General features: G+C 40.4%; 1 protein-coding gene across 6 annotated transcripts in view; it reads right to left on the bottom strand.

Moving 5' to 3' along the window:
- The window catches only part of DCAF6 (DDB1 and CUL4 associated factor 6), a 133639-nt gene that overhangs the window by 54490 nt on the left and 62029 nt on the right, over positions 1-17120 (bottom strand). For 3 of the 6 annotated variants that reach the window (XM_042976198.1, XM_042976200.1, XM_042976202.1), the window contains exon 11: positions 1786-1845. The exons of 2 other annotated variants lie outside the window; for them this stretch is intronic. In XM_042976198.1, the coding sequence (XP_042832132.1) occupies positions 1786-1845 (60 nt within the window). Of the gene's footprint in view, positions 1-1785; positions 1846-9417; positions 9583-17120 lie in introns of all 6 variants that reach the window. One more of the 6 variants, XM_042976203.1, reaches the window with a different exon arrangement.

The following is a 17120-nucleotide window of genomic DNA, read 5'->3' as shown; positions in this document are numbered from 1 at the left end:
CATTAGAACGTTTCTAATTACACAGTTCATTGATGATAGTCTAATACGATATAGCTTCTGCCAAACCTACTCAGTATTTGCCCTTTTATATAACACCTCTCCTTATATGACTAACAGGCATATCATAGTTGACATGGCCAAAAAACAAAGAACCTCTTGATTTCTGCCTCAAGACTAATCTACCTTAGTTAAGTGGCATCATCATTCACCCAGGCATTGATGCCAAAAATCTGCGAGTTATCCTTTCTTGGTCTCTTTCTGCCATATTCCATATCATATGTAAATTAAGTACCAATTTAACTGAATAAAATATTCAATATAATCTATGGAAATTACTCTATGTGATTAACAGAATATGAATCTGGCCACAACTATCTGGTAGTGATACACTATTTGCATTCATATATCCTTACAAAAAAGATTTTTGATCAGAGAGCAGTTTTAAACAGTAGTACAATATAGTATAACATGGTGATATAATTGGACTTTACCTTAAGGGAATTATTCTTCACTGTTAATACCTTTACAATAAATGCATACAGACAAAACATGCTTAATTTCTTAGTTCTCAAATTTCATTTACCAACTCATTCATCATTCATGCAGTCTCAAGAACAGAAACACCCACAGCAATAGTGGTCATCTCAGGTCTCAAAAGAATAATTTAAGATCAGAAATAATTTGTTTTAAAATTAGTTTCTGAATATGTCTCCAGGAAGACTGCTAAAATCAGATCTGTTTCACACTAAACAGGTACTTCAATAATATTGAAGTTCCCAAATACCATTGGCAAATGAGGCACCCTATACGTGTCAACTTTCAGCCAACTAATAGCTTATGGCCTTAGAGCTAAGTTATTTTTTCCCAATTTTTTTGGAAACATATTTATAAAATATAGTAGAGAGATGATGCATCTGTCTTCTTAGAGAAAAGTATTATTTAAGTTATCCCGGACAACTTCACATCACTGGTTTCTACCAGCTGCATCACAATACGTTTAGAATAACCCAGGGAATTCGGAGGTACAACAGTAAAGTTGCTTTCCCTAATTCTGAACGGCCTGTTTGTTTCGTTTTTAGAGTCTTTCTCTTTCCATCCTTCTTTTCAGCTTCCCCTTCTCATGGTCAGAACGTCTTCCTCTACCAATCCATCTCTGTGCTGTCCTTGATTGATGTGCTAGTAATAAAGCTTGAAAAAAATAAGTCACCTGGCTCATCAGGCTGTGCTCAGAGCTTTCAAGCTGATGTTACACTGTCCTACTTCACACGTGCCAAGTACCTGTGGACACTATTTTCCCTACAGAATGAGATCATAATTGTATTCCTTACAGTTAAAGCTATCAGTAGTCTGACCACTGGTAAGTGACATATTACCATAGCCATTTGGTAATACAGAATATTAGTATGTTCAAATACCCTTTTCTGGGTCAGCCACTAGGTAATATGGTAAGCTCACCCCACAGTTCTACACAGTTTTATGACACCTCGGCTTTTCAAGGTAGATATAGCTTATATCCATTACAATATTGTTATAAAAAGAGAATTTAAAGATGGCATAAGGGGCCAAAGGTAGAAATAAACTGAGTTTACGTAGAAAATAATCCGCACAGGCCAAGGAGGACCTTTATGCACAATACCACGTAGGGCAATTTAGCCCACAAAATACTGACTGTTAGACCATAATCAAAACGAAATGCTACGAAAAAGTGAGAGAGAGAGAGCTTGGTTTATGCATCGCAATAAAACTATGGGTGGATGGGCATAGCGCATCTCCTGTTGCACGCACCCTGCTGCTCGTCAAGTGACATGGATCCGAGCTGTTTGTTAACCACAGAAGAAGGAGAATCTGAAACAAAAATGAGATTTCAACTTAAAAGTAAGCAGCAGAAAACTGCACAGCAATGTCATGATCAACTCTAAGCTTAAGAAACAAATGTATAAGGGCAGAGAACAGAAGTAAGTACCGTGGTATATTTCCCAAGCAGTGAGTAAGCGGGGCCATGTGCTTCAGACAGGTTATTCCACGCAAGCACTTAGCAAACTAAGAATGAGCTGAGAAAATATTCTTCCGCTTCCATGCATATACCTTTTGTCAAATTCACTTAGCACAGGCACAAGGTACAAGGTAGATAAAACAGAACTAGAGTTATCTCTTTCACTAGACGGAAGACTCCTCCCCCTTCTTAAACCCCTCTCTGGCCCCTTACAGATGGCTTTCGTTCTGGACTGGAGGATTCAAAGCATGAAATGAGATGCTCACTACACTCTGCTAGACGGTGGGTATTGCACCTTGAGCTGAAACAGGAGCTCAAGTGAAGACGTGAGACAAAGAAAATGGTTTGTAAGAGAAAACTTCAACGAAGTAATCGCCATGACAGAAACACAGATAATTTTAAAAACTCTAAGATATGTTGTGCATATTAAAACTGTGGTCTGTTGAAGCCTTAGTTTTTAGGGGCCTGGTGGGAAAAGGAAAAGAGAGGAAAGGAATAGGCCTCCCAGTCTGGGCTTCATGCTTTCCACCCCGGCTTCAAATAAAACATTTAATTTTTCATCCTTTTGATGCTCTGAGTTTCTGTGTAAGAATTTGTTCTATAAATGGGTTCTATTGTTTGGAAAAGGCAGCATGATAAAATGGAAAGAGCACTGGTTTGGAGTTAGTGAGTTTTGATTCTAAACCTGGTTCTGACAATAATTAGCCGTGTGACATTTTTAGATCTAAGCTTCTTTCTTCCTGGCCATCCTAGGGACCTAGTAACTTAAGCAAGGCACCAGGGAATAGGAGGTGACTACTAAGTCCTGGCTTGGGTTCCAGTGTCCCAATGGGGCTAGAATATGTGGATAATAAGCACAGCTCCCCCCAGAATGTAAGATTAATTCCTAGTTTCTAATATCCTGTGTTCCAGTACTTAGCAAATGTTAACAAGACAAAAACCTTGCACTTTTGGATAGTCACCGGTTTCTATTCATAATGGCATTTTATTCCCCAAAAGTAGATAAAATATCTTGAGTTGAGAGTGTCCTTAACTTAATAGCTAAGAAGTTTTTCAGTATATCCTGGTTGCTTCAATTTGTACATTTAACAGTCTAAATCTTGGCACTAGGACCACTTCTATCAACTTTAAATCGTCTACCTTCTGATACGTTTGCTCAGAGACTTTTGAATTACTAGATTTGGATAACGCATGATCATCATCTGAATGATAGCTTTGGCTTATCCTTACTTATCACCTCTTCATCAGAACATTCAGTTCAACAAATCTGCACAACACAAAAAAGAAAGAAGAAATGATAGGATTTCAATCAGTTCCTGAATCTCTCCATGCTTTGCTTTCCTTTCTACAGTTTCTTCTCATTTATCCATTTCAGGGATAGATACAACATTCCTACCTATGTTGTTTTTCAAGAACAGATAAGATGGTTTTTAGAAGACCAAAATTGTATTCCTTAAAGTAAAGAAAAACTGAACAAAAATTTGAATCACAGTGAAGTAAGTATTAGAAAATCCTCCTAGAAAGCGTTTCATGAAATATTTTTTGTTATATTTGTGTTTGTTCTACATTTCACTGTACTTTCATTTATAACTAAGAGCACTCAGAAAACTATCAACTCTCTAGGTAATCTTTTTTTCAAATATTAAATTTTTCCACAAACATTATGGAATGTACAAATCTTATGAAATAAAGACCATCTTATTTAATTTTATAGATAAAAATTTAGGAAAGAGTATGTCTCTAAAAAACCCATTAATGAAAGATCTAGAATGCTATTATCTCCTCAAAATTATATATTTTCAATCTCTTTAATGATTTAAGGTATTTAAAAAGTTTACATTAAAATAGTATTAAATGAAAAGGGTTTCCTCACTGGTTTTATATCTGTCACAATACTGTACGTAGCTGGGGAATTATTTGTTGTTCCTTCCGTCTTGAAAAACCAATCTTTAAGAAGAAATCCTTCTTGACCATTGCTTTGTTCTATTTTCAATCTTGGGCACCATGCAGCTGTTTTTTGGAAGGATTATTTTCCTGGCACATAAACATGTGAAGTGACAGGTTTCCATACCACTAGATATTCATAAATACAGTACCCATAACTTCTAACTTACAGAAGTACTTCCAAATATTAACACAATAAAATTAGTTCAATGCTGATTGTGTCAGTGTGTTTGCACGTTCTACCCCATTTGCCTGTGAAATAAGTATCTTCCAGAAAGCACCCATTACATAATAAAAATCAGACTAGGGCGCCTGGGTGGCTCAGTCGGTTAAGCATTTGACTCTTGGTTTTAGCTCAGGTTATGATCTCACAATTTGTGAGTTCGAGCCCCGCATCGGGCTCTGCGCTGATGGCGTGGAACCTGCTTAGGATTCTCTCTCTCTCCCCCCGCCCCCCTCCCCGTCTCTCCTTCTGACCCTCCCATTGCGTGCTTGCTCTAAGATAAACTTTAAAAAAAAAAAATCAGATCATATGGTCTCATAATAATTTATTACAAAATGCAATATGGTTGGTCCGCTTATTGCAAGTGTTTAGAATTATTAGTTTTAAGGTAGAGATAAGCTTTAGGCTAAACTCATTCAGTGCTGAGCTCAAGGTGTCTCATGGCCAATTTCTGTGTATTTCCAAAAAATTTGTGTTTTGGTCTCGAAAAAACTCTTTAGCCCCTTGACATCAGAATTTTCTCCAGTGTAGACAAAAATAAGGAATTATAGTCTTTTAATAAGGTTTTTATTTTATTTTTAAGTAGCTCCAAACCCAACATGGGGCTCGAACTCAAGACTCCAAGATCAAGAGTCGCATGCTCTACCCTCTGAGCCAGCCAGCCTTCTGGGTTCAATTTTGGCTTTTCCACTCAGTAATACCGTAACCCTGGACAAGTCATTTAACGTCTCTATGTCTCAGTTTCTCCATCTGTAAAACGGGAATAATCACAGTATCTACCACATACTATTCTTACGAAGACTTAATGAGATGATCCATGTAAACTACTTAGATAGCACATAGGAAAGGGTCAATTAATGTTACTATTACTTGCCTCTTGTTCAGAAACACGATACTGAATGAAAAATAACGATAGGAAGCTGTTCTGAAAAATATGGAACGTGTTCCCATGACTGAAGTTCTAAGACGCTCATCACTGGTGTGCCCAGATTCTGTCATTCAATGTAGCCACGGATGCTTACAGAACGAGACTGACATCATATCTGAGTTACTAACTACAGCTTATGCTATAAACAGTAAAACAAGGATCAAATGCATCCATCTGAGAAGTGCTACACGTGACTGTTGTCACGGACAGTGGGGACTAGATGTTGTGTAGAGCCTGCTTGCACAGGATCGGGTAAGTGCTGATTTTTTCCAATATGGCTCAGTTTTGAAAAGCCCTTTTTCAAAAATAATCACCAATACTGTATACCCTCTTGGGGTATAAGAATTACTTTTTTTCTTTGCCAATCAGCAAAACCGTGCCATAAAGTGAAAAAACAGTTCCTACCTGACCCCCTCTAGGCTGGCTCCATGCTCCAGTGGGGCTCTGTGGTGGTCGAGCCAGTACAGCAGACTCCACAGGGTGTTGTCACTCTGAGCAGGAGCCAGCAACCCATGACTTCAAAGGACCTGAAATGGAAAAAAAGAGTCGGGTTGAAAATCAGCAATCCGCTGACTGCCTCTGCCGTAGCTGTCTAGGGCATTCGTCTTTAGAGCTCATTCAAAACCCTGAATGCCGTCAACTGTGCATGGCTGTGACAGGCGGTAACTTTGAGGCGGTAAGTGGAAGATATGGCAATTAGGACAGCCCATTATTATGTGTACTGCTCTACTTAGGAATGCAAACATGTTACGCCACATTGTCTACCCCATACTTATGGCATCTCTGGAAATTACGGCAGGCCACACTATCTAAATAAATCAGTAATTGGGAAACTGAGACACAAAGCAGCCAAATGATCAGTCCGAGCTCATCTAGTCATAAGGCCAGGACAAGAATCGCACCAGTAATCTGATGAAGGCAAATTCACCTCTTTATGATTGAAAAAAAAAAAAAAAATCACTCAAAGCCTAGAAATAAGTTATGATGTATTTTTTAAAAGCCTAGGAAATAAAAGGCACTTTTTAGTTTAGAAAAATAAACATATTTTAAAGTAATATATTCTGACTTTGAAAAATGAAATTTTTAGAAATTAGCTATGATGGATCAATTAATGTCCACAATACACAGACAATATTGTACCTAATCATTAAGTTTAAGAACATGTTTTAATAATTGCTATTCAAGGGGCGCCTGGGTGGCTCAGTCGGTTAAGCTTCTGACTTAGGCTCAGGTCATGATCTCACAGTTCGTGAATTGGAGCCCCATGAATTTGGGCTCTGTGCTGACAGCTTGGTCCCTGGAGCCTGGAGCCTGCTTCGGATTCTGTGCTTCCCTCTCTCTCTGCTCCACCCCTGCTTCACAGTGTGTGTGTGTGTGTGTGTGTGTGTGTGTGTGTGTGTGTCTCAAAAATGAATAAAATTAGGAGCGCCTGGGTGGCGCAGCCGGTTAAGCGTCCGACTTCAGCCAGGTCACGATCTCGAGGTCCGTGGGTTCGAGCCCCGAGTCAGGCTCTGGGCTGATGGCTCGGAGCCTGGAGCCTGTTTCCGATTCTGTGTCTCCCTCTCTCTCTGCCCCTCCCCCGTTCATGCTCTGCCTCTCTCTGTCCCAAAAATAAATAAAAAACGTTGAAAAAAAAAATTAAAAAAAAAAATGAATAAAATTATTTAAAATAAAATAAAATAACTGTCATTCAAATAAAATCTACCTCCTTGTTGAATTTCATAAATTGAATTCCTATTCTGTATTTTTATAATTTGTGTGTTCTAAAAAGATGAATTCTGTATTAAGTTTATTCATTTTTCCTCACATCAAAAATGTACTACATGGACAGAATATACAGATTTTTATTAGTCATCCTCTGTAACAAACTATGCATTATTTAACTTTTCCTTATTTAATTACCAAATAGTGTTCTTATGACATGTGAGGACAGAGTAAAAGTAGTATTATCAAATAAACACAGGGCATGTCAAGATTAGACTTATTAGGGTCTAAGATGTCTCGTATGAATGCTATGTTAAAAGCAGATGAGGGACGCCTGGGTGGCTTAGCTGGTTAAGCGTCCAAGTCTTGGTTTCGGCTCAGGTCATGATCTTGCGGTTTCATGAGTTCGAGCCCCACATCGGACTCTGCACTGACAGCACAGAGCCTACTTGGGATCCTCTCTCCCTCTCTCTTTCTAACCCTCCCCCGCTCATGCTGTGTCTCTCAAAATAAATAAATAAACTTAAAAAAAAAAAGCATGTGATACAGAGGAAGTATTTTACCTTATGGTGAAGGGAACAATACACACTGACTGTTTAGCCCTAAGGGTCTCTAATATTGACCATGTAAGACAGCCTCAGGGCCCAACAGGGTGTTAAAAAACAAAGTAGAGGGGCCTGGGTGGCTAGGTTGATTGAGCATCCAACTTCAGCGCAGGTCATGATCTCACGGTTGGTGGGTTCGAGCCCCACATCGGGCTTTTGTGCTGGCAGCATGGAGCCTACTTCAGATTCTGTCTCCCTCTCTCTCTGCCCGCCCCTCCACTCGTGCATGCACTCTCTCTCTCTCTCTCTCTGTCTCCCAAAAATAAACATAAAAAAAAAAAAAAACTCAACAAAACACAACAAAGTAAAGATAACACATTTCTCAACCTCAAAATGGGCAACGTGTCTACTTTTTAAAGATTACCACAAATAGACTGATTACCAAACTAAATACTATTTAATAAGAAATTTCAGAGTTGGTAAAATAGCATCTTATTTCAGAGACTACATAATCACTCTAAAGCTTACTGTTTGTAAAAAAAATCTGTTTCAATTCAAACTGGTAAGCTAGATATGAAAGGATGAGTCTAAAAATATTGTTCTAATGTCTACAATGTACATTTCTTTTCTGCTAATGTAGACAGTTTTATTTTATACTCAAACTCACTTTAATATTTGGTTTGTCACCTGCTAAATTTCAGTATTTTAAAAATATTTAAATATGTGTAGGAACACTTTAACTTCCTTATTGGTTTTTATGTTGCAAAATTTTTACTTTTGAAACACTTCGGCTAGAGTTTTATGCACAGCACAAAATCATAGCAAAATGTCTCATTCTTAAATGTCATGACTGTCATTTAATCAAGCTTTCCAGTCAGTTTTAAGTACAGGAAAAAAAAAATGGTCAGAGACGTCTTTCCTTGGCTGATAACACTCAATTAAAAATGAGGCTCGGAATCTGTTCCAAACATCACACCTATATTACAGTCATTTAAATATATTTTATTTCACCATGGTATTATATAATGTGCTTCTGTTATCAGCACACGGTAGAACAGCTATTTATAAAGTGGAGGTTGCTAAGTTCTACCAATATATAAATGAATTCCAAGTAATTAAATCAGAGTTCTCAAAGTAATGAATACCCCACCTCTGCAGGGTGGCAAAACAAAGTAGTACATCAAAGTATCATAATCTCATTTGTGGGAGACCCTGGACACACTCCAGTTCCTAAACAAAGATTTGCACAGCACCTACTACGTAGCACCTCTAGGACAGGATATATAATACCTATCATCCATCTTGAAAGAATTAAATTGGCAAACTGCTTTATGTTATATAATTCTTCCCACAAACATTTGTGGACTATCGTGAGCTTCCTGGCCATGAGAGAACTGGGCCATTAAAATGCTCAAAGAAAGAGAGAGTGGCACGGATTATCACGGTCATAAACTCCCATGAGTTTCATAGCATAAGACTATTCTGGCAGGAGACTGTAGAGTATTTTTGTTGTCCTATATATCAGAGAGTTGATCACGTACACAAGGAATAAGTAGGCAGATACTGAAAACTTGCAAATAATCACAGAAGAGGATGACTGAGTCAGCAGGCTAGCTGGCCAAACGACACCGTAATTCTAAAATCTAGCACTACTACCTTCCCAGGAATACTGGCTAATGTTCAAAGGAGAAACAACAGAAGAAGAAGAGGAAGGGCTAGGGGCCAATAAACACAGGTATCATTTCAGCACGTATGAAATTTCAATAGAAATGCCAAAGCAGGCTCTGAATTCACTAGGTTATTAGAAAGTAGCTCATTAGCGTACAAGTAATAAACATCTGCCCCTTTGCAGAAATGTCACAAACCAAATAACGGATTATTCTACGTTCAGCTCTCCGGCCAACACCGCTGCCGCCCGTGTTCCTCTAGCCGCGACGGGGAGCGCCGGATGCGACAAAGGCGGGGAGAAGCCGTAAGCGCCATCAGCTCTTTCTGAAGGGCAGGGCAGCGTCTTGTTACACAGCAGCAGTGTTAAGACACCAACTCTACCAGCCGCTCGAGGACACTTGACGTTAATAACCTGAGGCACGAGGGTCCTGGGAAGAGCCCTCGTGAGAAGACTGACCGGAAGGAGGCTGCTGGGCGCGCGCAGCCAGCTCTTGCTGCCTCTGCTGTTCGGCCCTCTTAAGCCTCAGTTGTTGCAGGCGCTTACGGAGCAAAGCTATCTCAGGCCCCCTTAAAAATTCTGACACAGATAGGAAAAAAAAAAAAAAAAAAAAAGGTGAAAAGATAGTAATAAGAGAGGAAATGGTAAGAATCTGTTACATATTAAAGAGAGAAGGGTATAAAGAAAACACGTCTCATGGAGGAATATTAAAAACAAATTACTCACGAGAAAGAAATTACTGATCATCACATTAGGAGATACACTATACACACTTACGTATTCAAATGCGTCTATTTAACCACAATGAAATGAATTACACACATATAGTCTCGAAGGATATTTAAGTAACTAAATAGAATGACGATAAAGTCTTCCGTAAGCAAAACATTTTAAAATATTCCTTTCGTCACTAATTTCATCTTTCTATAACAAAACGATACTACGAAAAATTAGTAACTATCAGTTATCTAATCTATATACAAAATTGCTAACTTCGATCAGATAATAAGGAAAATTCAATTAAAATTATGAAAAAGTTATGTATTTGTAAACAGTTCTTGGAATTTATTAATGGAGGGCTCTTTAAAAAGTCAAAGTTACATAGTTTTCAGCTGAATAGAATTGTCATTTACTTTTTTTTTTACCTAAAAAATATTTATATAATCTTCAATATTTTCTTAAAGCAGCGGTCATAGATAAAAGTAGAAATATAACATAGAATTCTGCAGATACATTTGAGTGCCTACTATGTATGAGGCATCGTTTTAGGCTCGGGAGAGAAATAAAACACTGAACAAAATGGTCCCTACTCATGTGGAGTGTATGTTCCGAAAGGAAGAAAGACATCAGTGAACTCACGTCACACACATACATGTAATATACACGCAGGTGCTCGTGTAAAGCAGGGACACTCGCTGTGAAGTAAATTGGACGGGGTAAGATGAGGGGAACAGAGGTAGCGGAGGAGGGGTTGTTTTCCGTATGATCACTGAGGGAGGCTTCTCTCATAAGATGATTTTTGAACAGAGACCTCAAGGACTGAGGCAGGAAACCACACGGGCGCCTGGAGGAAACGTTCCAGGTGGAGGGAAGAGCGAGTGCAAATGCTCAGAGGAGGAGGTGTGTCTGGGTGGGGGACGTATCACAGGCAACGGCAGAAGAATTCACTGGTAGTTTAGATGCAGAACGATCCCCAAATTCTGGGCCTACGTAACAAGAAAAAGAAGAGTTTGTCATTTTTTGTGACGGGGAAAAATGGAGCAGCAGGTAGTAGCAGAGGGAAGAGGAGAACTAACAGATAGCTCAGCGGAGAACTTGAGTAGGGACTGGCTGCGACACTCTAGAATTCACTAATAAATTGGATGTCGCTGGTGATGTGACTTGAAGCTGCTGCAAGTGCAAGCGGGAAGAAAGAAGTCTAAGAACTGAACTCGGGGACACTGCAGCGTTTAATAGAAAGGAGAAGCCGTGAGTAGGAAGGAGAAGCCAGCGAGGAGGTTGGAGGGAGCAGCTGTGTCAGAGGCTGCTAATATGACAAAAAAGACACCCAGAATTAACCACTGGCTTTTGCACCTTGGAAGTCATTCATGATCTTGACAAGCTATTTCAGCAGAAATCACAGGGGCCAAAACGCGACTGGAACAGGTTCCAGAGAAAGAGGAGGTAACGGAGTAGAGACACAAGGCACACATATACTCTTTCCAGATGATGTGCTGCTAACAGGGAACAGAGAGATTGGACGATGGCTGGGGGGGGGGGGGGGGGGGGGGGAATAAAGAGCCCAGGGAAGTTTATTTAGTTTGGGAAATAACACATATGTCTGTGTGCTGATGAGCAATGTTTAACTGAGGGAAGGAAGAAAGAGGACACATGAAGAGAAGGGGGCAAATGCAAGAATGCTGTCCCCGAGCAGCCCCAGAGACGAGCTGCAGTGGTAAGCAGAGGAGGCGGCTCTAAATAGGTCCAGAACGACTTCACCACAACCAAAGGCAAGGCAGAGACGCAAGGGCTGCTGACTTGATGGTGACGGCACAAAGAATTCTGTGTCTCTTGTTGACGCTGGCAGCAAATTACACAAACCCCCCCCCCGACGACTTCTAGCCTCGTTTACCTGGAGTATAAAGGTGCAAATTTGGTTGTTTCCTGAATCAATCGTGCCAGAGATATTAACATCTTGTTACCAAGTTCTCTACTTACAAAGAATTTTATTCAGTCAGCCGACTGGCAGTTAAGATTTAGCAAACAATTCAAGTATCATCACCGTCTCCCAATGCTAGGTTCTTCCTAGGAAATTTTCTAGCACCGAGCAGGACGGTATTCACTGATGAATAAATTAGGATGCTCAGTGGCACAGTGCCTTCTTTTTAGGTATAGACATACACCGTATTTATTGATGGCATAACAGCAATGCTTTAAGCAATATAAAGAATTACTGTGCACCCATAAAGTTTGTTATTTTACAATTCAAAACAATTTACCATGAAGAGACTACGTATACGTCAAACTTTGCTAAGAAAACAAAAGCCACAAAAAAATTCACCTGACTTCATCATCATTGCAAACCCTCTCTCTGGAGCTGCCAAGTGTTTCACGGGGATAGGAGAGTCTCCATCTAGATCCACTATGTGATGTAACATATAAACAGCGGGCTCTAAGTGCAAGCCCTGATGCTCTATAACTCGGAAAATCAACATTTAGTTAGGATAACGTCCCGAACTATTTATTCAATGCTTCCGGTGCTTTTTAAAGAAGAATTTGCTCCTTTACTTTTAAGGCTGGTATTGTGGCTTCCCCCAAGCCCCCGGCTTAAGACAAAAAAATGAAGCTAGGTACAGAAGTTGCCACAGCTAACTAGGAATGGCAAATATTAAGTTAAAAATTCCAAACAGACTAAGCAGACTAAACAACCAGACTAAACAACAGTCTTGCTAGCAGGTGAAGATACATACACATTATGTCCTTTAAAAAACACATAAACATATAATTTATAATGCGAATAAATGCACTGAGAATTAGTTTTTGTTGACATGAACCAAAATGGAAAGTGAATACAATGAATACTTTGGGGTTGAATTTTAAAAGCAACAAAAAAACCCTCAACAATGTGTCAGGAATTGCTTATGGGAAATCCGTACCTCCATCTCCTGAAACGACCTGCCCACTGCCTGTTTTCCGCTGACGGACTCTGGGCTAATCTCCCCAGTGACGCAGTTCCCACTGAAATGGAAGAACAATAAACTACAGCTGACCCGACAAAGGTCCCCTCAGCTCTAACCTCACGTCCTGCCTCCAATACATAGGTTCTTTTGTCCTGGACACTGCATTACTTCTCCATCTAATTTGGTGGAACCTAATCTGCCTGCTGTGGCTCTGTCCTCCACCCCACCTTGCTTCTTGGCCGGGTGATCCTTGTGCATTTTTTCCCTAGAACTGTCACTCCTTTATTGACTTCCAAGTTCCTTTGGTCTCTTCTTTGGTCTCCCCAAAGTGACCATTAACCTAATATTTCCACTTGCTTCTAATCTATATACTGTCTCTACCTCGACTGAGTAGACTCTGGTCTCCTTTAAGGAAGCTGTGATCTGGATATTTGGGCTTTGAAAGATTTGCTCTGCTATGCTGTACAACAGAGCAACTGCTGTTCCCGCTAATTTTTCTACAGAGCTCAATGTAACTGTAAAGATTTTGAATAGACCTAAATAAATGTATAAACCTGGACAGTTATTTGTAAATAAGCAGGAATTCACACATAAGGCCTATCATATATTAAGTAAAGTAAATTCTCATTGTCTGAGTGGCCCATTTAATTAGAAGCACACGGATGGATCCCTCTGGTGACTCACTTCTCAAGGTGAGACCTCCATGTACTGACGACCCCATTCAATCCAAAGAAACGGCCTTCTCTATACATATTCTTTTATCTAGATTAAAATAAAAACATTTGGGGGCACGTGGGTGGCTCCGTCTGCTGAGTGTCTGACTCTCGGTTTCGGCTCGCAGTTTGTGAGCTTGAGCCTCATGTCATGCTCTGCGCTGAGAGTGTGGAGCCTGCTTGGGATTCTGTCTCTTCCTCTCTCTCTGCCTCTCCCCTGCTCACGTACACTCTCTCTCTCTCAAAAATGAAAATGAAAAATAAAACCATTCTCAAAAAAAGAAACAAGTCATAAATCAATCCAAAATGAACAAAATAATTACAAATTTTCTTCTTCTTTTTTTAAAGTAATCTCTATGCCCAACATGGGGCTTGAACTCACAACCCCAAGGATCAAGAGTTGCATGCTCCACTGACTGAGCCAGCTAGGTGCCTCAAAATAATTACAAATTTTAATAAGTGATGGAGTGCCTGGGTGGCCTGGTTAAGCATCCGACTTCGGCTCAGGTCATGATCTCGCGGTCCGTGAGTTTGAGCCCCGCGCTGGGCTCTGTGCCGACAGCTCAGAGCCTGGAGCCTACTTCAGATCTTTGTTGCCCTTTCTCTCTCTCTGCCCCTCCCCCGTTCACACTCTGTCTCTCAAAAATAAGTAAATGTTAAAAAAAAATTTTAATAAGTGCTTATCACAAAGTAAACAGGGCTATATAAAAAACATTTTAGTAAAGAAAGATGAATCTAGCTACGGTAAGAATGAAAGACCTCCTTTAAGTGACACTTGAACTGAGACACAAGGAAAAAGAAGTTGGCTACAATAAGCCGGGATGGAGGGGGGAAGCTTCTCGGTAAGAGAACAAGAAGTACAAAGGCTCAGAATCAGAAACAAAGAGGCAGAAGAGAACCTGCCTGGCACATTCAAGGAAATAAAGGAAACCAATGCAGGTAGAGCATAATGATCCCTGGGAATTAAGAAAGTGATATGAAGTGAGGTTGGAGAGGGGGGCAAAACCCAGACCATGTCGGTTCTTACAGACCCACGGTATAAGAAAGTTTCAGTTTTTTTAAAGTTAGACTTCTAAGTGCAATTAGAAGTCTTTGAGGGGTTTTAAACAGCAAAGTTACATAATCTGATTTAATACTATAAAATACTCATCCTGGCTGCTGCATGGAGAATAAATGATAAGGGAGTGAGGGTAGATACAGGAGATCAATTAGCAGACAAGAAATGATGGTGAGATGTAAGAAGTAGAAGTTATTTTAGACACAAACCAACAGGACTTGCTGACGGACTGAGCGTGGGACATGTAGGAAAGCAAGGAATCAAGAATAACACAGACGCTGTTAAAATAAGCAAACGGGGCAGGTGGTTTTAAATTTACTAAAATATAAAATGGCTAATATGGAAGAGATTGGCAGACAGGAAGGACAGGAGGTTAAATTAAGTTTTAGTTTGGACGTGTTAAGCTTAAGATATCCAAAGACAACTAAAAAGAAGGGTCAAATAAGCATTTGGACATAGGACTTTGTAACTCAAAGCAGAGATCAGATTGTTGACATACATTTAGAAATCTTCAACTCAGAGAAGCTATTAAAAGTCACGTGAGGGGCACCCGGGTGGCTCGGTCAGTTGAGCGACCAACTCTTGATTTCGGCTCAGGTCACAATCCCAAGGTTATGGGATCGAGCCTCGTGTCGGGCTCCATGCTGGGCATGGAGCCTGCTTAAGATTCTCTCTTTCAATCTCTCTCTCTCTGTCTCTGTCTCTGTCTCTCTCTCTCTCCCTCCCTCCCTCCCTCCCTCCACCCTCGGCCCCTCCTGCAAGCTTTCTCTCTCAAATTAAAAAATTAAAAAATAATTTTTTAGAAGCTATGTGAATTGATGCAACAACTCCCCACGGATACAGAATAGAGCAAAGAGCACGGACTAAGGATTTCTACTAAAATATTCAGAAGTGTAATAGAACAAGAAATATCAACAGTGATTACTGAAAACCAGCTACAGTTGATAATAAGAATAAATAAGCAAAGTGGTATCAGATGCCAAGAAAAGAAAGTGTTTTCAGAAAGGAGTGACAGACTATGTTAAATGCAAATGGATTTAAAAACCTGGTAAGATACCAACAGAGAGGGATAAAATTTGGCAAATTTGGCGAAACGTAAGTCACTGGTGACTGACAAAAAGTTTCAGTGGAAACGGAGTTGAAAGGCAGACAGGAGTTGGTTGATAAACACATGGAAGATGGTAAGAAAATGGAGACGGTATATGCGAGCAACTCTTTTGAAGACTCTAATTATACAAGAAGCAAAGACACAAGTCTGGAGGAGAACGTGGGATAATTAAGGGAAGATTTTTTTAAGACAGGAGATAATAACAGCTCATGTCTGAGGTGGAAAAGGACCAATGCAACAGAAAAGGCAATAATAATGATGCTGGAGAAGAAGCAAAGTCCCTGAGAATTTGGAAAGGGATGGGAATTGCACTGTCTAGCCTTTGACAGGAACAGACATACTTCTTCTCAAAATGTGTCTGCTTCTATCACAGATGCTAGAATGTCAGGAGATTCGAAAGTAGGAAAAAGTGGCCCCCATACCGCCTCACTGTGAATGAGAAGGTTATCAGCTTGGGGATAGGATGAGGGTGAAAGGGGAGTGCTCAAATTCTGGGAGACAAGAAGGTGTGAAATAAACACTCTGGCTAGTTGTTGAGCCGCAGTGTTGAAAGACTGTTCTGACACAGCACGGAGCACCCAGTGAAACGTGTGGTTGTGACTTTCTTCACTACGACGCAGTGACTCCATTGCGGACTAAGAGAAGGCAAATAATTAGGTTCACAGATGGCATTTTGCCAGGCAAGTTTTCATGTTCCCATCGTTCCTTTCCTTCCCCCCAGCAAACGTGACAGAGGAAATACAAGGGGCATAAAGGAAACATTCACACAAAGTGGATCCACAGCAAAGGAGGAAGCACACTTTCCATTCCATGTCTATGCAAGGCCGTAGAGGCACGCCTTGAAGATACTGCGGGTCTGGTTCCAAGGCACCGCAATAAAGCAAATATCCAATGAGGCAAGTCAACTGAATTGTTTGGTCTCCTAGTGCATATAAAAGTTACCTTTACGCTATTCTGTAGTCTATTAAATGCGCAACTGCATGATGTCTAAAGACCAATATACATACCTTAACTAAAAATCACTTCATTGCTCACAAATAAAAATAAAAAAGCAGCCATCATCTGAACTTGCAGCGAGTCACAATCTTTTCGCTGGTGGAGAGTCTTGCCTGGATGCTGACGGCTGCCGACTGACCAGGCTGTTGAAGGGCGGGACAGCTGTGGCATCGCCTCACTTCTTTCGCTGACGGTTTCTTCGTAGCGGCTATTTTACAGCGTTTTACCCACAGTTGAACTTTCACACTTCAAGTCTATCCCTCAAACCCTGCCACTGCTTTATCAACTAAGTTTACATAATATTCTAAGTACTTTGTTGTCATTTCCACAATCTTCACGGCATCTTCACCAGGAGTAGACTCCATCTCTGGAAACCACTTTCTTTGTTCACCCATGAGAAGCAACTCCTCATCCCGTCAGGTTTGATGCTGAGATTGCAGCGATTCAGTCCCATCTTCGGGCTTCGCTTCTCGTCCCAGTTCTCGTACTGTTTCCACCACACCCGCAGTCACTTCCTCCACTGAAGTCTGCAACCCCTCCAAGTCACCCGTGAGGGCTGGAATCAACTTCTGCCAAACTCCTAT

This window comes from Panthera tigris, chromosome F3 (assembly GCF_018350195.1).
Source record: "Panthera tigris isolate Pti1 chromosome F3, P.tigris_Pti1_mat1.1, whole genome shotgun sequence".
Taxonomy (NCBI): Eukaryota; Metazoa; Chordata; class Mammalia; order Carnivora; family Felidae; genus Panthera; species Panthera tigris.
This window is presented reverse-complemented; position numbering and strand designations above follow the sequence as displayed.